Consider the following 25594-nt stretch of genomic DNA (forward strand, 5'->3'; position numbering starts at 1 on the left):
CTGATATGATAACTAAGTCAAGTCAAGTCTTGCGAATGGTGAATTTCCTGCTCTATTTGTTAAATTTCAAGCTTTTTATTTCGAAAAAACGTTGAAAAAAACATAATACGTTGAAAAATATTTTATAGTACCTAAACCTAGGTAAGTATTAAAACCTATTTAATTTTTACTTTTTTTTTTGCTGTTTATTTGGAGGAATCGTGGAAGCAGTCCAAGCCGTACCGAACTGTTTTCGAAAGTGTGAAATTTTTTCAACAGTTTTTTTTGTGTATATTCCACCAAGATCAAAGAATTGCGTCGCAAGTAAGGCTGTTTGTCAAATTTTATTTTGTTCTTTATGAGGTGAATGAAAAGTTTTTTTTATATATTGTAATTTATATACAATTTTTACAAATGGGGGAAAAAACCCTGGGGTTCTTAGAGATGGGATGAATATTCGGTTACTATTCAACATAGGCGCCGGAACCGAGGAGCTGAAGCCATTTGAGCCCCCCCCCCCTCCCACAATAAGCTTTGTAAGGAGGCTGTGCCCCCAATATATAGTTTAGGAAAAAACAATGCATTATAGCCTCCCCTTCTGTGTACGCATACCCAAGTTCCGTACATACGGGAAATTGGAAATCAAATTTGGCACAACCCAGCTAGCGGAATCTTAGCCTCAAGATGAATTTCTAGGTTAGGGAAAATAGTACTCTACTGCAATAAGGTGGAAGTGAGCACAAGTCAGATTCACTGCTGGAGAAACCGCGAGACACCCAGGCTCTGTCTAAGCAGATTCACTGCTGGAGAAACCGTGAAACACCCAGGCTCTGTCTTAGCAGATTCACTGCTGAAGAATGTATCTGGACAAGATACAGTAATGGCTCAATTAAATTGGGGGAGTTTACTGACTACTCGCTTGCGGTTTTACTCGCTACTACTAAAGTCACTCTGTGTAACAACGTTATCAAGTAAACTTGCCGCTCGCTCTGCTAGTGTGAGAAAAGTTGAAAGGTAGGCCTTTTCTCACTACTGATAGCCATTTTTGTTATTTCTTGGTGCAATATGCATGTGGCTACTTTTTTTCTTCTCGCTTTGGCTTGCAACAAAAGAAAAACGACAATTCACTAAAAAGAAGGGAAAGAAAACGAGTTGTTCACACATCTAGTGGGCGGTTTTACTAGTCCTGTGTAATTGAAATTTGCTACAGTAGTTGAAACCGGTTTGCTCATCAGCTATTTTACTTGCTGGAAAATTGCTTTAACTCGCCTAATGTAATTTAGCCTTAAGACATAGGTCAAATTAATGTCTCAGCTTACAAATTTTCTGACTAACAAATATTTTTCAATGTTTTCTGCCTCAACTAATGAATGCGGATTCAACAGACAGACATTTTTTTTATATGGATGTATCAGCTCATAAAATAGCAGCATCATGATCTAAATTTTTGTGCCAATCAAAATGAATTCGTTGAGCAACTCATTTTAGCCATATTAATATTTTTCATCTTGGAATCACTTCCTAGGTACCCTTCTCTTTCAGAAAGAGCCATTTCATGTGAAATGAATGATTAAATGAAGAATGCCTTGGGTCCATTCAAGTATTACGTCAGCAGATTTTTAGCATTTTTAACCCCCCACCCAGTCAGCAAAATTTTGTCAGCTATGCCCCCACCTCCTAAAGCATAGTGGGTTCAGAGACGTCCACTTTGTTGGAAAGAGATGCTGTTTATGGGTTCCTTTGCCCATAGCAGATTTATTGGGGGGGGGGGGCATGAGGGGACAGTATGTGCCCCAGCTAAGAGCTGCTCCTGCTGTAATGAGCAAATTTTTCTCCCTGAAAGGAACGTTCATATGATATATATTTTACATGTAATTTTGGGGGGGGGATTTCAGCATGTTGCAAAATTGCATTTTTTGAAGAGACATGCATAAATAAACCTTCCTTCCCGTAATTAAGCCTTAGTCAATCATATTTACTGAAATAGTGTTTCTTGGGCACAAAAGGGCAGTCTCTGTATATGTTTATTTTCTTCTCAAAATTTCCTCAATTTCACTTTGAACTCACCCTGACGATAATCTTTCAATCCATTGAGCGGATCCAAAGAAACCTTTTTTTGGTTAGTGACAGTTATATAAGTTATTAGTTATTTTCTATATGCATTGTAAAAACAATGAAATTTTTTCTTTTTGCATCAATCAGTTTTAATTTCATTTTGTTTAGCAGTTACTTCAAACAATCTGCCTGAAAGTTGGTTGAAACTCGAAGAGAGTTCAAAGTGACAGGATGTCTTCGAAGATTGCCAAAGCACCTGGTGAAAAATTTGCTGCACCACTTCCAGGACGGAAACAACTTCCAAGTGCTGTGTATCAGTTGGTGAGTGCAGCTGATAATTAAAGGTTACTTAGAGTAAAGGTCTGCAGACAATTGATGGCAGGCAAATGTGACAGGCACGAATGCAAGCTTATCTCCCAATTGAAAAAGTCTCCCCACAGAGTGCAGTGTCAGACCTACTTACATAACACAAAATTCCAAGCATTTTCCCATATTCACTTTAAAACATGGAAGACAGATGGCAGTACCAGCATAATATGATACAAGCATAATTCTAACCACATAAATATGTTAGGGCCACACATACACAAACACACAACACATTCCTGCATGTATCAATTTGTTAGAGATGCTGCTGAGGAATGTGTACGAGGTGCGTGCATGGTTAAGTGGTAAAAAGACTTACAAACAGTGCAAATGTAAGCCAATCATAACACATCACTCACTTCACTTCTGAAACATACATGGCAGCACTGAAAAATCAAACACAGCACTACATATGCACTCAGACTGTTAAGTACACAGAGACTACATATGCATACAGAGTTACACTTCCGGCACAACTCACTAGGTAGTAAATCGCCCGTTTCGCGTAGATGGTGATAGACCTGAGTTGTGCTTGGTTTGAAAGAAAAGAATAGATAATTGATAGCAGAGAAATTCAAACAATATATATATAGGCCTATATATTTGACATTTTCTGATGTTCGTCGTGCTCTATTAATGGGCTTGACAAATAAAAATTAAAATTAAAAAGTAGGCGCCAGCCAAATTTCTTGAGAGCCAAGCATGGTTTCTTCCCAAGAATTAAGAGATGGCATTTGGCAAGGGGATCCGGGTTTGATTCCCAGAGGAGACAAATCACTTTTCTTTCCAAATATTAGTTTGGCATAACATCCAGAAAATTCCATTCTCACCATACTCCTAAATAATGTTTTGTTTTTTCTAAACTTTTCTGTGACGATAATTTTTTCCGATTTTGAAAGAGATATTATGAAAACAGGAAATATTAAGCGCCAGTACTGATTTTCAAGCCACCTGGGATTTGTCAAGCTCTGTTCTATCATTATATTATGATTCATCTTCATGTAATCAACGCAAGACAGACAGAAAAATCAAGCAACTGCATTTCATGTTTATAAAATAGAACTTTTATATGATTTTCTGCTCACACTTGTACTTGAATTCATTTTAGTTGTCCATGGCATCTGAAGTTCAGTGGTCTGTGAGGTCAGAAAAGTTGGTGACTGCAATTACACAGTAGGTCATATATCATGGCTGATGTCCAAAATCTGGCCATTCTCAAAGTTGTCAAGTCATTTGGCTGAAGTGCAGGGCTTGACAAATCCCAGGCAGCAGGTCACTGCGTGGGGATTAAAAAATTTGTGTTGGTTCCCAGGGCTGCATCTAGATACTTTGTCAGGCAGGGCGTCATTTAGCTAGCTCCCCATGTAATCTAGAAAGAGCAGTTAAAGGGTGATTTGTTGCCCTCTGAGGTCCAGCACTCAAGGCACCAGACCAGCCAACTCCCACCTAGTTACAGCCCTGTTGGCACCTAAAATTATTTATGTGTGATGACTAAATTGGGCTAAGAACATAGTGGAAGCGGCGAGCAAAGTGATGAATGAAGAGAAGCGAGATGAGAATATAGCTGCCAGCAAGGAACATAGTACACATAGTGGGGGCGTTTGATATAGCAGAGTGTATCAAATGGGAACTCGCAATCAGCTTGGTTTTTTAAATTAAAGAATGCTTAAAAATTCATAATTATAAAAATCATTGCTCAGACAACAATTTAGAAATAATGTTGTGCGAATATCACTATTTTTAAATATAAACTATGGAAATATTTCTCATATTTTGGTCACTTTCCTCCCTACACTTTTTCCCGTGGCACTTGAGTGCGATCACTTCTCAAAAAATCAATATTTTCTATTAAATTTAGGAGTAAAAAATTGAGAAAAATTTCAAGTTTATCAAAGCTCCCCACCGTTTACATTTGTATTATTAGCATAGGCGGGAGGATAGAAGTGGAAAATCCCCCACCCCCCGAATAGCTTTATTTGTTGGTTTAATTTTTTTTACACAAGAAACATAATTATTGACACCCAAAAATCCAGCATAAAAAAACATTCGGTACACTTCCAGTATGGAAATATTGACAGTACACAGAAAATAAACAAACAAATAAAACTTGCCAATTTTTCCACAGAAACATACATGATTTTTAATTCAGACTACTCAAATACATTTACCCACACACTGTGCATGATAAATTAAAACTCAAAAAGCTTAAAACTCAAAATGTGAATATTATAAACTCAAAATATAAATAATTTTCAATTTGGTGAAGCATGTGTGCACGAAAAACGTTTGACAGGAAATATATGAAAATTATATTCGGTACTTGCTGTTTTCATTTGATCGTCCACACCTTTTTGAAGTACGTCGAGAACTTAACATCAACAATTCTGGTGACATTTTTGACCTCACTACCACTTTTTAACAGCGAAAACAAGCCCTTCGACAGGCATCTTGAAGCTAGACACTAACAAAACAAAATATCTTGAATGCGCTGTTATTATCGCTTGTGGCGGAATTCCTGGTCTGTTGCGGTGCACGCCGCTATACACAGGCGCATTGGAATCAGTGTGTTTGATTTCGCTGCTCTGACCTCTTCTCTCATCGTTGCTTTGCTCTCCATCCTACTATGTGTTCAGCCTTAGATTCTGAGGGCAACTTGGAAATTTCGGAATCTATGTAAGCATTTTTATATACATATATATATACCTATAGGGAAAAAAGTTTACAGGGCCTAAAAAAGTTGAAAAAAAAAATATTTTTGCCTTTGTTTTTCTTTTTTTTGAGAGAGAGAGAAAAAAATTTGCTTTGCTCCTAAGAAATTCTGATGAAGTGCAAGATACAGTGGAACTTTAGTTAACATGTGGTTTAGTTAATGAGTAATTCACATAATGAGCAAAAAATTTGAAACAAATTTTGACTCTGTTAACGAGCGATGATTCACATTACAAGCACAAAATTTGAGCTTTATTTATTTTGATATTATCACAGCTGAACTGATGGTTGTTTTACTTCCACCCACACACGTGTTATGGAATTTTGGGTAATATTCTCCTCTACCGTCTCCGGTAAGCGTGCTTCACTCGGAAAAATTAACACATGTGCGAGCGTGAATATTTATGATACGAAACTAGGTGTAGTATTGCAGACATGTTTATGTGCGCTTGAAGTTTTCATTAAATTCTTTTTAAAGTCTGGAGAAAACTGTGGGCTGATATCATTATTGAACGTGACTTTGACGGGCTAGCTCATGAACAGGAGCCACTACTTGTACAAGAGATTATATGCTTGGGGAAGACCATAGACTTGAGGTGTATGAGGATGGCATTCAAGAACTAGTGATAAAAAATGTTTAGAAGTTGACGGTAGATGAAGTTATGGATCTCTTTTGCATGCACCAGCAAGAGTTTATGGACGGTATCTCATCTGAAGAAGAGATAAGTAAGGAGAAGTTCCTCTCACATAAAATGAGATTAGAGAGATGTGTAAACTGCTGGAATCTGTTGAATCTTGTAGGAAAGAACCACCCATATAAAGCTGTAGCAGTGTGTGAGCAATGAATCTGTCCAACAAACGCTGCGATTTCCCGTTTCTCAGAAATCTAAAAAAGGAGGCAAAAGCAAGTGTCAATGGATAAGGTTCTTTTTTCAGAGTCATACAAAAAAAAAATGTTTGCAGACAACAGTAAGTCTGTAAATCGTTCTAAATGACAGTCCTCCTCTCTAAGTTCCACAGAGGAATATGAACAAGGTGCATGTGTGTTTTAGTAGTACTTCTCTCTCTCATCATTTAGAGTATCTTAATTTGTAAACATTATCATATTTTATGTTTAATTATGTCTGTTATGTTTATTAATTTTTATATTATAGTTATTTTATTGTATTATGTATTATTATTGTGTTCAATTTTTGATTGAATGTCATTTTTATTAATCATTTTTATGTGAATGAATAATTGTGAAACAAATTATTTGAGTTTCCATTATTTCCTATGGGAAGTTTGATTCGGATAACGAGCACGATGGCAGAATGAATTAAGCTCGTTAACCGAAATTCCACTGTATACAAAAATTTAAGACTGCTCCAGACTCCGGCAAGCCAGTTTGCAAATTGCCCAGACTTAAGACATTGGCCTACTTAAATCCTTTTTTTGAGTTTGTGGGTGGATATTTGTGATCCATCCATTTCATTACATCAGGGTCAGACTGTATATTGCTACTTCTTGAGGTTATTAATTGTATGTAGTAAAATTTTCTTCTCTGATTATTCCTCTCTCTCTCTCTCTCTCTAACAGGGTGCACATGGAGCCAGAGGTTCAGAAGTATCATTGAATGTGACTGTGGACCAGATCCCTAAAGTCAAGCATATCACGAGACAGCTAGTCAGAGACATGGTGTAAGATACAATTTAATAAATGCTACAGATCATGAAGTATTTATTCTCTTCCACCTTGTTGGACATTTTGCCTGTTGTGGCATTGTTTTTGTATTTGCAATTTTTACATGAAATTCTTGTATGAGAGTTGACACTTTTAAATCTTGATTATGTGTTATACACACTCAGCACTTTGGGAGGTTTTTTTTACTGTTGGTGAACACTTTAATTCTCAGTTACCTATTATTGTTTGCTCACGAAGTAATATTTCAACCGAACTGTATTTTTCCACGGTGACAAAAAAATAACCATATACAACATTTTCTCCAAATAATTTTTTTATTAATTAATATTCAAAATAATGAGATCATTCGTAACATATATATTTGGTAACACCCACATCCACTTGAATTTAAAGTAGCTGCCTTTGGTTGCTATACAAAGCTTGAAACGGTTTGCAAAATTTTGAGCTTCTCGCCACACCTGTTCATTAGAAAGTTTATTCCAATGCCAACTCCGAGCTTCTTTCAGCGATGCCAAACTTTGGTAGCTTTTAGTACATGCTGCTCTTGAAAATGGACAACATGCTGTAATTCATCAGCTTGAGATACAAATACAATGCCACAACAGGCAGCATGCCCAACAAGGTGGCTGAGAAAAAGATGCCCATAACAAATATGGATGTCATATATTTCAAAAATCAGGGGAATATGGCGGCCATTCAACAGATGTGATGAAATCAGTAAAATGAGTTTTGCACTACTGCTAGATACCTTTTGGGCTGATGCAGAATCTTCTTGGAATGTCCAAATGCCTTTTTCAAAATACTTTTGACACCATGGAAGCACAACAGCTTGCAAATATCTTTCTGGCAAAAATGTTCATTGATTTTGACCTTTTCTTCATAAAAATGAAGGGTGTCTCTCAATTGGAACAACTTCATATCAAACCATAACGGATTGAGGGTTTTGACTTCATTGATGATCCTGGAATATCTGAGGACCAGTGTCTATCGTTCTGATGACTGTGCGGTTGCTCAATTGTGAAGAGCTTTTTGACTGTGAAAAAAATGTTCTCCCATCAGTTACCAGCAACCTGATGTGGCAGTGTACGACATCCTTTTAGACCAGTGTTTCCCAAAGTGGGCAATATCGCCCCCTGGTGGGCGATGGAATGGTCCAAGGGGGCGATAGAACCTACTGATTTAACGTAGGATCCTATGGGTTTACTTGAGTTGGGGGGTGATGAGAGGAAAAATTTCTGATGAAGGGGGCGATGGAACAAAAAGTTTGGGAGACTACGTTTTAGACATAATCACTTGTTTTCATCAGTAAGTTGTTGACACTTTCATAATTAGTAAGCCGTCAGTTCCAGTTCCTGTTTTGCTATCAAATGTGCAGATTCTCGATTATTGCCAGTTTCAGGCGATCTTTCTCATTGGGACTCTTGCATTCCGAATGACACTTTTTTGATGGGCTGGTGGTTCCTAGTTTTGTTGATAATGCTTTTTCTTCCTTAACCTGGATGGTCACTTGCTTAAGCCACTTAATTTTCCTCAAGACAAATGAATGGGCAATACCAAGAGATTTTGCAATGCCATAATTTTGTTTGCTCTTCTGATATAATGCAATGATTGCAACACTTATTTGAAATTTTTTGTCATGAAATGTAAAATGCGTAAAAAAACTGAAAAAAAAAGAAAAAAGATCGTAATCACAAATTATACTTAAGCGTATGTTATGTTCTTTAATATTACCACAACAAGTAAGAAAATTAACCAAACGTTCATCAATAAGAGCATTAGAAAATTAGTATACAATTACGTTTTTGTTACCCCGTAAAATGTATTGTATTTATTCTGTGTTTGTTTAGGATACCAAGGGAAGAACCACCCGAGCTTGTTGCATGTGTGACAGAAGAAAGACTTGGACGGCTGATGGAGAATGCCAAGATTGTGACAAAAGCCGAAAGAGAGGCAGAAAGACAGAAATTACTACTAGAGAATGAAAAATTACGGGTTAGTTCATTTTAAACTGAAACATCAGTTAGTCTTTAATGATTTGTGGAGTTGTTGCTTCTAAATTTGGCGAAAAGGTTTGGCAGCACTTGTTTAACATGCAGCTTTCATTTCTCAGAAACAAACATCATGTCAGGTACATACTAACATGCACAATTTACCAATGGAATGAATTTTTTTCATATTTTTTGGCTACTTTTGAACACAATCGAATGATAATCTCCTCTGCAGTTTCAGGCTGAAATCGTTAAAGAATGCAAAATTTGGTTAATGCTGAAAATGGTGGGGGAGGGGGGGGGGAACCACATATTCATTGTGACTCAAAAATTTAAGACAATGAAACTGGAAAATTATCGCAAATTTTTCGTCATTGCAATATCAATTTGTCTCTTGAATATAAGATTGCTAATAGATGGTCTTTGATCAAATCACAAAAACTATAGCAATGGGCAAGAGATGTTTAAAAATATTGATGAGAGACCCTTTAAGAGTCAAGAAAATTCATTCTCTCTCATGAGAGTGAGTATGAACCCCTGTTATAGTTGAAGTATGCCCAGACTTCAATATGACAAAACCAGGGATTACAGTCAATTTCAGGTAAACATTACATATGTATAAACATGTTCATATGTATGACTGAATTATTTGTAGGTGTTCTGCAAGTAAAAAAAATCAGCTGGGACAAAAACTTCAAACTGGGATACTTAGTAACATAACCTAACTATAGCATATATGATTCTTTTGTATTGCATGACTTTTCCTCTATTTTTATTCTATGAGTTAATTTTTTTCTTTTAAATTTTATGAACTTAGGAAGCTTCCGAAGCTCGTCGGACTCAGATGAAAGAAATAGACGCTGCCAAAAAGCCAATACCCAGTGAATTTGAGATTGAATATATGCAAATGGCTGACGATATGCGTGCTCAAGCAAATAAAGCTCGTTTGGAAAATGAAGATCAAATCAGAACTTTGAATGATGTGAGTGTTATTTTTCTAGCACAAACTTTTGATAAACTGCGTTTTGATTACCATAAGTTCCTGCTTGTAATCTGCTGATCAAGTTTTCACTTTATTGAGGGAAAAATATCATTGTATTGCCTTCAGCAGTATGTAATTCGCATGTGAAAACCTCATTCATCAATAATGAAAATCTTAAAAAAATGAAAGGGGTTGTTTGCCAATGTTTTTTAGGGTAAAAAATTGATTTTTTACTCACATTTATGCGCTATCTATAAATCATTAAAAAATTATTTATTTATTATTTTATTATACATTTTTTTTGTTTTTAAAAAAAATTAAAAAGGGGTGGGTGAGAAGTTCTGGAACACATTTGAAAAATTAATAAAAAGTAAACCAATTGAACATAAGAAAGTCTCAATTTCCAACATTTTTCCAATCAAATAACCATGCCTCATAATCCTCTGTGCATCCAGTAACTAGCTATAGTCCAGTTATTACAAAACACTGCAAGCCAAACCAAGTGCCATAAATACAGGTTTGCTCTCGCCATTGCTTCACAGTCCCGAAGATTTTTGAAACCTCCTGTCAGCAAGTAAAGGGAGGAACTATGAAACACAGTTTTTCTAATAGTCTAGGAAGCATTCATCTTGTAAACAATGGTAGCAAAATGCTTCTATGGTACATCTACGGGGTTCCGATCAATCTGGAGAGTTGGGAAAAATCAGGGAAGTGAAAAATGGTTAGGGAAAGTCAGTAAAAATGTAAAATATTTGAAAAAGTCAGGGGTATAAAAAACGATCTGTGAAGGGAAAAAAACTAAGAAAACATTTTGAAAGTTAAGATTTCTAATTATATTTCTTTCTTTGGGAGTTTCAGTCAGAGAAAGAAAGGTTAAGCCGATTTTGCTGGGAAACCTAATGTACTAAATGCTGTTTATGTGCTCAAAAATAAATAATTTATGAAGAAAATAAGCCCCAGAGCAGAATGGTTTGCGTTGTTCTGCTGTGAAAATTCCCGTAATAGTGGAGAAAACACGATGTTCTTTTTCTTATTTTTTTTAATTCTTCCAGAAATTCTTCTGAGACGTATGTCACAGTTTTTGGTACATTCTGCTTTGGGAAAAATAAGAAAAAATCCAAGCTGGAGAATGCTGATTTAACAGATTAAAGACAAAGAGAATTTTCCTTTAAGATTGAATGAATTTACTTCCAGCTTCTCTTACAAGCAAAAATCAGAACGATTAGAGATGATCAGGTTGCAGAGAAACATGTAGTAAAGCAGCAGCTCAAAAAAGCGGAGAGTGAACTCGATCAAATGATGGAAAAAGAAAGAGTTGAAGGATTGAAAAAAGAAGAAGAAGCTGAAGAAAGACGCAAGAAAGAAGCTTACGAGTAATGTGTTATTCAAGCGTAACATAATTTTGGTGCATTCAATAGAGGAGAACATAAAAACATAGATTCATACCTCAATTATCATTTATTCAAAGTTGAAAGCATAAAATTTGCTAGAACTATGACTTATTGCAGAATTAGTATTAAAAGAGTTTGAAGTCGTTAGTTTATATGTGGTCAGTTGTGTTGTATAAAAAACACAAAATTTTAATTTTCATCAGGATGTAATGTGCTCCTCACCTGTGGAATAGGGCTTTAATATATTTCACTCCCCATTAGCAGACAGTAAAATCAAATAAACTCTAATTTGTGATTTTTTTTTCATAAATCCAGAATTTACCACATTCAACAGTGATTATGCATAATCCCCAGCTGGTATTGGTAAACATGATAATTCATCAATTAATTACTTGATTAACTGAACATAACTATGGTCCAGGATGCTTATTCCGAATGGTAATGCTGGTTTTGTTTGCTCGTGTTGGTATGTGTGAAGAAAGCCAACATTACAAGATTGATAATGTTTTGAAATTGCACTTATTTTATTTTAATTTAATTTTTATTGCAAAATATGTGTAGTACACATATCATGTACAGGTAAAAATAATTAATTAACTTAATGAAAAGAAGAAAGGTTATAAATTTTTCTATATTTTTATCAGGCTTTTTAACTTTATTTGGGAATTATTCATAATCGCCAGTGAAAGTGATAAAAATGTAGTGAAATTTATTCAAACTTTCTTTATCAAGACAATTGATAATTATGCATAACCACCGTTGTATCACTTTTACACACAGTTACATGTAGGAACCAATTGCAACCGAAGTCAAACATCGTATAAATGTGTAAGTTGTATTGTATAAATGAGATTCTATTGTATATTGTACCTCCCCATTAGAGCAGACAAAAGTTTTGGTCCTATGGGTGTCTGTTATCGGGAGGTTTTACTGTAATCGGTTAGAAGAAGAACAGCACAAGTCCAAACTCTGCCTTTTTATTTTATTTTTTATGAATTTTTCAATGAATGTAAATCTAAACATTGAATGTATAAGAGCAGTTGTATACCAGTCTTCCTTCATTGGTTCCAGGCATGTTTCAAATTTGAATTAGTGAAAGAACAGTACATGTTTTGAAAGTTAAAACTTGATTATCTTAATTGAGAATTTTGGGCTGGTACTACTCTTCTTTTCACCGATTTAATTATATTATTCAGCTACACTGCTGGCCACCGTAAATGCAACACCCTGAAGGAAGCATGCAAATAATATGAAATTTACAACATGCATTAGCGGAGGTGAGATATGCAAATGATTAGAATTTCAGCGCAGACGCACATCACGCGCGCCTGTGGCGACACTTCAAAGCGCTATTTAAGGCTTGGAGATTTTGACGATTTGAAGTACGGCAATTGTGTTTTTCTTGTGGTTTTTTCAAAAAAACTATCAATTATGCCTCGTAGAAAACAGCGATCATCTTTTGATCAAGTATCCGAGTTCGACAGAGGAAGGATAGTGGCCTACCGAGATTGTGGATTATCTTTCAGGGAAATCGGTAGTTTGTGTTGGACGAAACCAAACAACTGTAATGCGGATATGTGATCGTTGGATGCAGGAGGGTACGACGGACCGACGTGTTCGATCGCATCTACCTCAGTGCACCACTTCACGTGATGACAGGCGTATTGTGCGTATGGCAGTGACGGATCGCTCAGCCACATCACGAACCATAGCACAGCACATTCAGTCTGTACCGCATCATCCAGTGTCTGCGCGTATCATTCGACGCCGTTTACAGCAGAGTGGTCTGTCCGCAAGACGTCCATTGCTTCGTCTACCCTTGACGCAGAACCACAGACGTCTCCGCCGCCAATGGTGCGATGAAAGAAGGATGTGGACGGCACAATGGAATGAAATTTTCTTTACTGACGTGTCACGCTTCTGTCTGCAACACCACGATGGTCGGATTCGAGTCTGGAGACACCATAGAGAGAGGATGCTGAACAGCTGCGTTATGCACTGCCACACTGGTCCTGCACCGGGTATTATGGTATGGGGCGGTGTTGGATATCACTCTCGCACTCCTCTAGTACGCATTGCCGGTACTTTAAAAAGCCAGCGCTACATCTCCGAGGTGTTGGAGCCAGTTGTCCTTCCTTACCTTCAGGACTTGCCCACAGCCATATTTCAACAGGATAATGCGCGACCACACGTGGCACGCATTGTCCAAAGGTTCTTTGTCAATCACCAGATTGAATTGCTTCCCTGGCCAGCTCGCTCTCCGGATCTTTCGCCGATAGAAAACATGTGGTCCATGGTTGCTCAACGATTGACCCAGATTACATCCCCAGCTGCCACACCAGATCAACTTTGGCAACGCGTGGAAGCTGCTTGGTCTGCTGTACCCCAAGAACACATCCAAAGTCTCTTTGAATCAATGCCGAGGCGTGTGGCAGCGGTGATCTCCAACAATGGCGGCTACTCTGGCTACTGATTTTGGCAGGAACCACATTTCACAGAAGTCTATAAATTTAATCATTTGATGCTTGGTCAACATGTTGTCTACAAAATAAATATTGTTGCGATATCTCTTGTCTTTCTTGGTGTTGCAATTTGGGTGGCCAGCAGTGTACATGAATTGGAGGAAACTTTCTGTGGGTTGGTGGTTGAAGAACGTTGCCCTACACAGTACAGTCTAATATCATTGTTGATTACAATTTGCTCTAAATACCCAAGCCTTGTTATATAAACTGATGACCTTCAATCATACATTTCATGCTCATGAGTGAAATATTTGTTTGCAAGTTAAAGAGTGTTTTCAGTGAATAACTTTTTCTGGAAAAGCATAGTTCAAGACTTGTAATTTGGTGTACTGTTAAACTACATACGCAAAACTCATAATATTGTATGTGTATAGCACTGGCTATACACTTTTTTGTCTTGGTGAGTTTTTTTTTAATTTATTTCTCCTGTTTAGTGTTAAATATTTTCTTTAGTGTAATGCCCATAAAAATACCCAATAATATACCCTTATTTTTTTCTGAAACAAGGCATGTGGAAAGAGAAAAAAAAGAAGAAACAAGCGAAAATGTGCCAATTGGGTGTCAAAAATGTTTGGTATGGTTATAACAAAAGAGTAGTGAGTACGCCAAAGCAGAATGTGGCAAAATCTGTGACATACGTTGCAGGACAATCTGGGTGAATTTTAAGAAAGGTGTAGAAAACACTATTATGGGAATTTTTACCGCAGAACATTTCCAGTCAGCCAAGGGCTCGTTGCCGAACAATACAAAACATTCTGCTTTGGAGATTGTGTAGCCTGATGTGTGTATTCTCATGTAATTATTTGTAACTGATATATCTTATCTTTCTTTTTTCTGAACCATCATACTTAGTATATATATTTTCACATCAGTATTTCAAGTTATGTTTAGATTGGCTCCTCTTGGCATGATCATCATTGATATGTGTTTTACTATTGCTTTTCCACAGAGCAGGTATTCTCTTGAGAGAGCAGATAGATGCAAACACTGATCACAGACTTCTCCAGAAGGAGCTGAAGTACAAGGAAGGAGTCAAACTCCAGAAGCATTATCGAAAATATATCATGGAAGATTGGGAGGAATTCAAGAAAAACAAAGCGAAGCAGAGAGAACTTCTGGTATTTTTTCACCTTCATAATTGTTTTTGTTTCAACTTTTTCTGAAAAAAGAACTGCCTAAAATTTTGAAACATCTTTTAATATATTTTTTTGTTTGATTTTCTTCAAAGAAAGTTCTCCTGAATGCTAAAGATGAAGCTGAAATGCTGAAGATGTTGAAGAAACAGGAATCAAAGGAACTGGACATCATGGTTCTTGCATTCCAAAAAATAAAAGCTGTATGCCTAAATTTTTTTTTTCAGCTCATTTTTTATTTTTGGTTCTATGTTAGAAGAGTATTTGATGATGATATGAGCTTTATTAGTGTACATCTAAGCAGACAGTGGTGAATTTTTTGCTGCATAGAAAAACTGCTCTGTAGATAATCAGATCAGCTCTTTTGCCATTCATGTCAGTGCTACAATTGAAAAATAAAAGTCACTGATTCCACAGGCCAGTGAATTCAAGAACTTACTGGCCCACAGACATCATGACTACATCACCAAACAACAACTCTGACCATATCACTATATTGCAATTTGCTGCCATTAATGAGATGGGTTGGAAGCGAAGGTACTGTCTATTGGTGGTTGCCTCAAGTTCGTTTGGGAAAATATCTTATCTATATCCTCCCTCGGGTTTGAACCCGGAACCATGACAGCAACCTTAACTGTGGTAGACAAGCAACTTACCACCACGCCACTCAGGCACTAGACATCATGACTGGTCCACTAAACAAAATCTGTTCTAAACAATAATAATTAATTTTCTGCAAATATATTAGCATTTAGAAGAGTGATATATCACCAAGAGGTTACAAAAGCCATAAAAAATCCACCACAGATCGGCAATTCTCCCACAGGAAATTCTTCCGCAATCAACGTATCACCGTCGGGAGGCAAAGTTTTTTTCTCAGTGGTCTTGAACCAGCGAACCACCAATGATTTCAAACACTGCATGTTTTTAATAGTGGACATTCAGTTCAATTTTCCACTACAAAAATAGTCAAATATATACCTATTTATATGCAAAAGAGAAATATTTCACTTTTTTCCATATCAAAAGTTCTCATTAAGCCATTGAAACAGCCTACTAAGCCTTTCATCTATAAGTGATTACAGCAGTTTTAGGATTGAAGTTGTATGATATAAAATGTCTTTTCTAAAAATATCGCACATTTAATGACAAAATATAGTTGATATGTTTTAGGGCTAAAGTCAATATGACAACTCGATGATTCGCTAAAATTGAAATAATGAGGCACCTAAATTGTAAAGTCCTAAATTCATCTATGTGTGTTGCTGCATGAGAATCTCAATTTTCTTCCACATCAAAATTGCAAGAGAACTATAATTTAAAATACTATTGCACTTAAACATACTGGAAATTAGAATGATGCAGTAGATAGCATATCTTCTAAAGAATTACGCTACATGGCCCCAGTACAAGAAGGCACACAAGAATATGCATTGGTAGGCTGTTTTCTATTATTCAAAATTTCTTTTCTTTTGGAAGACCTTGTATATGTTACTTTTTGCTGTTGTAGGATAAAGAAGAAGCTGCAGAAGCTGAATTGAAAAAAATGAAAAAAGAGAAAGAGCTGGAAACTCGAAGACTTGGAGAAATGCAAGAAAGAGAAAAAGATTTGAAAGCAGAGGAGGTTTGTAATTTTTTGAAATTATATTTTTATTCTATCCTTTACGTAAAGCTTTTAGCAACAAATTTGGATGATGTGCAGTTGAACTAAAAGAGATAAATCTTAAAAACTGGTATCATTCCTTACACGTGGGGAATGAAGGGAAAAATATGAGAAGAGAGCAAAGAGGTGTTTTTTCTTCATTCTTTTCTCTTTTCAGCTACCTTTTCCCTGTGCATGTAAAGCAAATTTTTTTAGATCATCAAACCTAGTGAAAGAGACAAGAAAAATAATGCTGAGGTGAAAGAAAAAAACCAATTTTCTTTCACAGAGCCACCAATAAAAAGTCTCGAATGAAGGGAGTGGAAGATTGAATGTATTTCTTCCATTTATGCGGGACTGAAATATGATTGATAATATTTCTGATTGTTGAGAGGTTTGGAGAAAAAATTGCTTACAAATTCATTTTCCTACAGTATTTTTAGAGTTTTGATAGTTATCGTGTTCTCTAATTATTTCTTTTGTTTTATCTGATGCTTTATTACCCAAAACAGCTTTATTTATGGATATAAAATAAATATATAGATTAACATGTACCCAACCCTTTTTATTTTTCTGTCTTGACCGTAAAGTTTTTTTCCTGTTTTATTCTTAACATTATATTTTGAAATGTATGTACCTATTTCGCTCTCTTACCAAAGAATGAGGATTGTCTTTCAACACTATTCAGATTTAATAGAGCTTTTACCAAAGAAAAAACCTTTTATAATTAAGAAAAAAAACTCTCTGAACTTGAACAATTAACACTTATATTTGTCATAAAAATTTGATGAGAAAAGTCATTTAATACCCTGACGATTTTATTTTCTATGATTCACATTAAAAAAAGGCTCATCTTTTTTAAGAAAGAAGTCTTCCTTCCAATTTGGCGCATGTGTGAGTACTTTGCCTACCAACTCCGGAAAACAATCAACACATAAAAGGAATACTTTTACCTTTTCTATTGCATAGTTTGCATAAATTTCATACATTCTGTTTTCCTGTTATCCAAATGTAAGCAAAACATGGTTCTGTGTATTGACGGGAAGGGGGAGAAACAATTGGGCTTTGCAAAAGTCTTTGGGCTTGTCATTGCCAGAATGAGTTCTTTTAAAGAAGTGAGGGATCTTGGTAATACCGATTGAACAGAAAATAAATTTGGATGATAGCAATGTGCTGCTTCAGCTGTCACACCAGGGTATGAAAAAATTGGTAGCCTTGTTGCTGAGTGGTTAGCGTATAAACCTTTGATTTGACCTGTCTGGGGAATTGTTTTAAATCCACTCTCAGCATAATGACATTGAACTATGGATCTCTTGCTGTAGTTATTGTGCATTCAAAGTGACTGATGCAATAAAGATTATTTTGTAATTGAAAAGAATCCTGATGAAGAAAGTCTATGTAAACATAGGTAAATGTGAAATTCATATGAGATGCATGTGTTATTTGACAATTACCACATATTTTAACATGTATAAAACAAACTCTTGTGTATAAGAAACCCCCTGATATTTTGGATTTAAAATTTGGGAAAAAAAAGTTGAGAAAAAATATATCTATAATATTATTCCTCCTATTTTTGGGATCCAATTTTTGTCAAAAAGGGGTTTCCTATACACATTAGGCCTAAAGTATGGTAATTCAATAAAATTTCTATAAAGATGTAATTAAGAAAGAATTGTACATCATTTTAGCGAGCCTTCCACTTGCAGTTTTCATATCTGGTTCCTGGCCATTCAGTCATTTTATAATTAATGAAAATTATACTAAATTAAGTATAGTTTTATAGAAATGAGCTATATTTCTTTTCATCTGAACATATAAGTTTCCATCTAACTTTGATTTTAATTCCATTACATCACTTAAGGATGAATTGAGAGCCAGGCGGGCCCAAGAAGAGAAAGAAAGAATCTACAGGAAATCAGAGAAGGAGGCTATTTTAAAAAAAAAGAAGGTCCAAGAAGATTTGAAGAAATATCAAGCCGAACACCAAGAAGCTCTAAATCACTTTTGTTTGTTGAAAGCTGAAAGGGAGCAAGAAGAACATAAATCTATGGTGGAGTAAGTGTGAAACTTCTTTAATTTCTCTTAGATGTAATAAAGCAAATTCTTGGGCTTCTCTGAAGCTTCAAAACTTGTGAATTAAAATTTGTATATTCATGAATAAGAACCATAGTTAAACCAAAAAAAACATAAAGAGACACATGAAAATATTGTTCTTTGTAAATCAAGTTAGGAAAATGTTAGAAGGTTTGAAAATGTTGAGGGACACAGTGACCCAGGTTGATGATAAATCCATCTGATGCACCAAAAAACCAACACAAGTTTTAAGGGATTCAAGATCTGCGCAGTTTCCTTGTCTGAACAATTATTTGCAGTTCCAGAATAGAGATAATGCTAACCACCTACCTGTCTCTTTGACAGATAAATATTCCCAACGCAGCCCATCATCCTCTGGCTAAGAAACATGAAGAAAAATGGTTTAGCATTAAGCTGCAGGTACAGATATGATGTGTGCATAAAATACTTTGTGGTACAACCAGCAAGCCCTTTAATTTTAATTTTTACCTTTGCAGACTTGTTTATCTACAGAGAATGATCAAACAACATGCTGCCACATAAAATATTGGAATTTCTTCTGTTGCTGCAAAAACTCTGTGGGTGTAGAAGTGTTTTTAGCCATGCGTATCTTAAGAGTTGCGTGATATAAAAAATTATCAAAAATTGGACGTTATCAAAGATTCATGCATGAGGGAGCTTTCTTGCATTGAATGCCACATGCAAAAGACTTGCAGTATAACCTCTATTTTTCTGAAATTATGGTGGGAAGAAAAGAATCTTTGACAACAAATATCATGTTGTTTGTTTCTCTTTCTTGTGGTCAGCAGGGACAAGTCTTGAACCCCACAGTGGTGGTCGGCTGAAGTTGGTTTTCTGTGAATCCCAAGGTGCAAACTGATCTCCCCTTTAAAAAGTCTCGCCACAGAGAGCAACAGACCTAAAAAACTACAAATGTAATTCAATCATAACACATCATTCACTTCACTTCTGAAATATAGATGGTAGCACTGAAAAATCAAACACAACACTACATACACACTCAGACTGTTAGGTACACACACAGTTACACTTCCAGCACAACTCACTAGGTAGTAAATCGCCCATAGATGGTGATAGACCTTAGTTGTGCTCGGTTTGAAAGAAGGAAAGAAAGGGACAAATCTTGGAAAAGCAATTTTTGGAATCACTTGATTGTTATTGTTGTTTTATTTTCATTGACAAAATCCTTAAAATAGGAAAAAGTCAGGAAGCTCCAACAAGTGCCGTCTTAACGCATGGGCCCACTTGGGCAGGGGGCCCCAAGAGAATGGGAGGTCTCCCAAAAACGAAAGCTGGTTGAAATTTTAGAATATTTGCCAAGTAGGGCCTCATAGGCCCAAGTGGTGCAGTGGTAAGATGCTTGATTTCCAATATGAAGGTTGCCATCAAGGTCCATGGGTTTAAATTCAGCCAAAGGAACATCAGGAAAAGTTTTTACGTATCGAGCTTCGGGCGAAGACCGAATGATGGCGCCTTCATTTCCCCCCCTAAACTCTACGATTTGGAAATCGCTATGGCGATATATGACTGGAGTTGGGGGGGGGGGTATAGGGCCTCAGAAAAATCACTTGGCCTGAGGGCCCATGATGCTCTTAAGGCCCTAGCTGCAACTTTTTCTCTTTCGAGATGATTTTCTATTGAAAGATACCCTTATTTGCAATGCATTATAGAATGAATATCTCTTCTAAACCATTGTAAATTCCCGAGGGGACCACTGGTTTTTGTCAGTAATGCTCAGTCTCTAAAAGCTGGGTTTTCTGATTGGAATTACTTGTGATGGATTGAGTTATTGACTTTTATAACATGTTCATTGTGTTAACCCTTTAAGTAGCATTGATGATATCTCCCCTCCTTGGAAGTATCTCATCTTAAAAAAAAGTTATGGCATTTTAAAGGGTGTTTAGTGGTTTCTACCATGCCACATAAAGGGTTAAGCCACTTGAAATGATGTATAAAACTTCACATTGATGCCTAACCAGGCTGGACAAATCTCAAAAAAAATTTGCATACTTGCATCAGTATTTTACATGCCGTATTGTAAAAATTATTGTAAAAATAATTTCTCATTGTTAAAAAAGGCAGATAAGGAGCATCAAAATGAGTGATCCCGGACTTAATGAAATATATCACACTGACTACTTATGAAATATATCTACTTATTTCACTTCAACTGTTCAACAAAGCCCTAGCTTGAAATTCTAAAAATTATTGAGAAGACACCATCAGAAAACCTTATTATATGTCCCTTATAAACCTGTACTTGCCTTACTTCCCCCCCCCACCCCACAGATAGGGGGCATCAAAATGAGTCATCCTGGACTTGTTATGGTAATTTCAGTAACTTAAACTGTCGTTTAACTCCTTTATTTCAAATTTCACAACAAAGGTATGCCAGCAAAATATACTTCCATCCTTACTGAAGAAAAAAAAAGTTCCAATTTTTTTCGATTTTTTTATATGATTGTATTGGGAATGTGGTTGAAAAAAATACATGCTCTGTAAAAATTTTCACATGCCCCGGGCATGTTGGGCAAGAGCTTTGTCCAGCCCTGGTAATACCTAGATTTTTGGGAGGAAGAAAGGATGTAATTTTGTTATAAATTACATTTTTTTTCCCCCTTTAGGCCAGTATTACACAATAAAACTTGAAAAATTCAAACATTAAGTCTATTGGTTACCAGTAGGCTTATTGGGCAGGGTTGTTTTTTTCTTCAAGTTTTGTAAAAGATCTTTTATCAAACTTTTATAGTGCTATCCTGGCCTTAGCATGTTACTGAATTAACTATTCTAACATGGCTTTGTACGGGGTCATAGTAAGCTGAGTTAATTTTTTATTTATTGTTCAGCGATGCACATTTTGCATTAAAATTAATGAAGACTTAGCAAAATATATATATACATTACATGGTTTTATATTTTAGTCTAATGTTTTCCAGGAATTTATTTTATCTTACGATTGTTTTTGTGTCCTCAGGAAGTTTAAACGAGATATGGAAAAGGAAGAAGTCCTGAGAATGAGGAAAAAGTACGAGGATATGTATTATGGCCGCCATCTGCGTAAACAGATAGAGGAGAAAGAGATGGAAAGGATAAACGAAAGGAAAGATTTCTTCAGTGAAGGCATTCATATGAAGCAAGAAGCCAAAATAAGAGAGCAGAGATTGGACACATACCTGCAGAAGAAAATGGATGACATAAAGTCAGTGTCCCATTATTTCTTATTGAATGTTCTAATTTGTTTTTTAGCTAAATTTTGTTATAAATTAGTTTAGTAATCATGTGTTGAAAGAAAATTTATAATTTATAGTCTATGAAGTGTTCATAGACTATAAATTATAACTAGACTATATTATTGTTTTCATAAAGTAACCCCACAGTACTTGATAGCTTGGTTATAAATATTCTCTCTTCCTTACTTTAAAAGACCAGCTGAAGAGTCCAGGGGTAAAATCACTATAGAAATTTTTTTTCAAAAATAAGATAGTGGTGCCATCTTGTAATATTCAAGGAGTACTTTCCCCACGTGCATTCATTTTTGGGATTCAACTATTTTAAAGTCGAAAAAAAGATAAAGTATACTAGAGAAAAACCACCATACTCTACTCGTTCAGGTTCATTTTTCCCAAAATCTAATAATAAATAAATTTAGTTGTAAAGTGGTTTTACCCCTGTACCCTTCAGTTGATAAAAAAAAAGAAAAAGAAAAATATGAAAATTTAAAGTAGAACCTGTTTTGCCACTCAAACTACTTTTTCTAGGGCAATGGGTCCCCAAATCTGCAATGTACAGTCAACCTTGTCTATCACTTTTAACGTCCTGCTCATAACATCGGGTTTGAAGGGCTTTGTCATAAGTAGCAAAGGGGGGCCGACTCATTTTCGAGTCACCCCCCCCCCCCCCCATGTATGAAGTCATTTTTATTTGGTTCTTAGGAGTGACGTATTGAGGTCTGACTGCGTTTGGGTGTCAGTCTTTCTGGGGGGGGGGTGTGCTTGGGGGCTCTGGTTGCAGCTTAGTTACGACACTTAGGAGAATCCTGTTTATTTAAGTTTCTGATACAAAACAGGTATTCCCTGAAATTAAAAAAAAGAGCAGTGGGAGGGGGCAGGGGCACAAGAACACAAGGATTGGATTAGTGATGGTTAATCAAAACCACAAGGAAAATGGTCCCTTGCCTGACTTTTAATAGAGGTGTGAGAAGCACAATTTTCTCCTCTGGCATCCTTGATCATATTTTAATTATTTTTTATTGTCTTTTTTATATTGTACTACGCAAAGGCTGGCACATTAGCCCAGCCCTAGCCCAATGTTTCTTGCCGTATATTAGCTTCCCCATAAGCTGTTTCTAAAATGTTAACAGTTTCTGCTGTTTTTTCCTGAGCAGGAAGCAAAACTTCACAGCCCTGCATGTAAGTCTATGACCAAAAACCAGGGAACAGTATAAACAGCCTTACGAAAAAAATTCACAGATGCCAAATACAACCTTCCCAAACAACGCCACTTGGCACATTGACTCAGGAGGAGTGACTTTAAGCTTATCTTTTGGGAGAACTTTATGGATGCTCCACTTACCGTAAGGTGATCCGGTTACTTTTGGGTACCCTCCATTCATATATTTATTGGTGGGTTTGACTTGTTTTTAAAATGATTGGTCTATTAGACAATGTGATAATTTTTCCGCACTTATTAGTAATTCATGATGGAAAAAGTTTCAGATTCACGAGACTTGCGAAATATTAATTCTAGAACAGAGTGAGGACTTATTTTCTTTTCTTTTTCAGAAAGTATGATATTCCAAAAGAGTATCTCGCTCATATTCGAAGGAAAATGGCCAAGTGATTGGTTGATTGATTATACCATGTTGGATGCATGCAATTGAATCTCTGGATTTGGAAACACAATTTCACTGGTAACAAAATTGTCATCAGAGAACAGAATCCTGCAAATCCTTTGTGGATAGACTAAATAAAGAAAGTATATTGTAGAATCTTTTTATACAGTTCGATCATGTGATCTATAATAAACTCCTTTTGGTTTCATCACATTTGTATTATTTATAGCAGTTTCAGGAGCGATATCTTCGATTCACTAACATGATTATTTTGATGGGTTTTTTTTTTGCTAGTGTAAAGGACAAGGTCCACACACACACAACAGTCTCACAGCCTATTTTCATTTTAAGAGTCTTGTTTCTCTGAAACAAGGATCGGATTCTGAACTGCATCTGACAAATGTGAATGAATAGTCGAGTAGAGGGAAGAAAATCATTTTGAATTCAGATGAGGTAGTTCACTCTAAGCAGAAACAGGTTGCAACTAATGTGTGTGGATAGTCCTTTAATGTTTATGTAAATCTGAATATAAAAGGCAGTAATTGGTATTACAGATTTAGCATTATTGAGTGAGATCTGCTACGTTCTTCCTTGCTGAGCTGGGAGGCTCATGAGCTAATGGCTTTACAGTCACCTAGCTCAGTTTATTATGATCATCTTGAACATGGTAGTAGAACTACACACTGCCGTGCCAGTCACATAGTCTAATATTTTGTTAGGCTCTTTTTATGCAAATTATACAGCACATACATTTATTGTGATATTACTTTTATGGGCTTATGAAATATCTAAACACTTATTGCTAGACTAATTTGTATCATTTAGATCCTTGGTGAACAACATATGCTAATTGACTTAAAGTGCTGAAGTCTATTCGAGTATTTATCCAGGGAGATGACAGTGGCAGTAAATAATATCCTATACAAATATATATCAGATTATTCACCTGCATCAATGATGGGGGGGGGGGGCGAAGACATCGCCCTCCTATGACCCCCTCACTCGTTGGATCAGAGGAGAAACAATAAAATTTTTAGATTCCTCACTCATAAAATCTACACGCTTTCAAATGGACTATATGGTGGGACGATTCAAGTATCAACAATACCTTGTCAGTGTATTTCCATTGTTTTTTCTCAGCTTGAGTTGAATTTATCTAAAAGTCTTTACTGTGGAACATGCCATCACTTTCATGGAAAAGAAAATGGTGATTGATAGATAAATTTGCCATCAATGGCCACAAAGTTTATGCCTTTTATTGTTTGCGGAATTGAGATGTTTTATGCTTAGATCAACAGCATTATTACATTATGTTTTTACAACAACATTACTAAATGACTTGGCAAAGAAAATGAATTTTTCTGTAAATGGCCCAGACTAGTATGTCCTTGGTCTGAACTGGTACATAAATGCATAAGTGTTGTTCCAATTATTTCTCATTTTGGTCGGCAGGGACTAATCTTGAAAAATTAGTTCCTGGGTTAACTTGAAAATAATTGTTTTATTTTCACTGACAAAATCCTTGGAATAGGAAAAAGTCAGGAAGCTCCAATGTTCCCTGTTTGAAAATTATTTTCTCTTGAAGAATACCCTCATTTGCAATGCATCGCGGAGGTATCTCTTCTAAACCATTGAAAATCACTGAGCAACCAGGAGTTTTAACTTTCTAAAAGCTGGGTTTTGAGACTACTTCGCCACACAACAACTCCAGCCATATTGCTACACTGCAATATACTGCTGTTAACGAATTGGTTTGGAAATGGAGGCACACCATCTATTGGTGGTTGCCTCAAGCTTGCTAGGTAAAATATCTTATTATATATATTCTTTCCCCCGGTTTGAACGTGGGACCTGAAAGCAACCTTCATAGTGGTAGACGAGCATCTTACCATCACGCCACTGGGGTGCAAAATTTTGTTCTCTTCTCTGAGGGTTGTGAGACCGGAATAATGTGTGATGGATTGGTACTTATTGACTTATAATGGGGATTGCTTTACCACATTAAGCGGCATTGAGGAGATATCTTGCCTCCTTGAAAGCCCTTCATTTTAGCATTAACAAGCCCAGATATTTTGTAAAGTTGATTTCTCATTGGGACACTTTCCCCTGTACCCCTTACTTTACACCTGCTGAAAATCGGAAGAAAGCTTGCTTTGTTAATAAATTATTATTATTTGGTATTTTGAAGAGGGTTTAGCTATTTCTGCTGTGTCCCT

General features: G+C 36.1%; 1 protein-coding gene across 2 annotated transcripts; it reads left to right on the forward strand.

Moving 5' to 3' along the window:
- Nucleotides 1-201: 201 nt before the first annotated feature.
- On the forward strand, nucleotides 202-23586 carry LOC149069064 (cilia- and flagella-associated protein 45-like). Of its 2 annotated transcripts, none has more exons than XM_089251187.1 (12): nucleotides 202-303; nucleotides 2203-2355; nucleotides 6688-6788; nucleotides 8640-8784; nucleotides 9598-9762; nucleotides 10957-11135; nucleotides 14625-14793; nucleotides 14904-15011; nucleotides 16319-16432; nucleotides 18315-18508; nucleotides 21522-21746; nucleotides 23329-23586. In XM_089251187.1, the coding sequence occupies exons 2-12, from the start codon at nucleotides 2266-2268 to the stop codon at nucleotides 23384-23386; spliced, it is 1548 nt and encodes a 515-aa protein (XP_089107313.1). In that variant the 5' UTR covers nucleotides 202-303; nucleotides 2203-2265; the 3' UTR covers nucleotides 23387-23586. The 2 variants fall into 2 exon arrangements, with proteins under 2 accessions (XP_089107313.1, XP_089107314.1); XM_089251188.1 differs by having other exon boundaries at nucleotides 2206-2355.
- The last annotated feature ends 2008 nt before the right edge of the window (nucleotides 23587-25594 follow it).

This window comes from Pholcus phalangioides, unplaced genomic scaffold (genome assembly GCF_987345545.1).
Source record: "Pholcus phalangioides strain wild (caught in Gottingen) unplaced genomic scaffold, Ppha-v1.0 ptg000024l_1, whole genome shotgun sequence".
Taxonomy (NCBI): Eukaryota; Metazoa; Arthropoda; class Arachnida; order Araneae; family Pholcidae; genus Pholcus; species Pholcus phalangioides.

Bases quoted from the DNA above. Each gene is read 5' to 3' on its own strand.
- LOC149069064 (XM_089251187.1), top strand. From the start codon at position 2,266: ATGTCTTCGAAGATTGCCAAAGCACCTGGTGAAAAATTTGCTGCACCA. The intron at 11,136-14,624 runs GTAATGTGTTAT...GCTTTTCCACAG, and splicing joins CGCAAGAAAGAAGCTTACGA to AGCAGGTATTCTCTTGAGAG. The intron at 14,794-14,903 runs GTATTTTTTCAC...TTTTCTTCAAAG, and splicing joins CGAAGCAGAGAGAACTTCTG to AAAGTTCTCCTGAATGCTAA.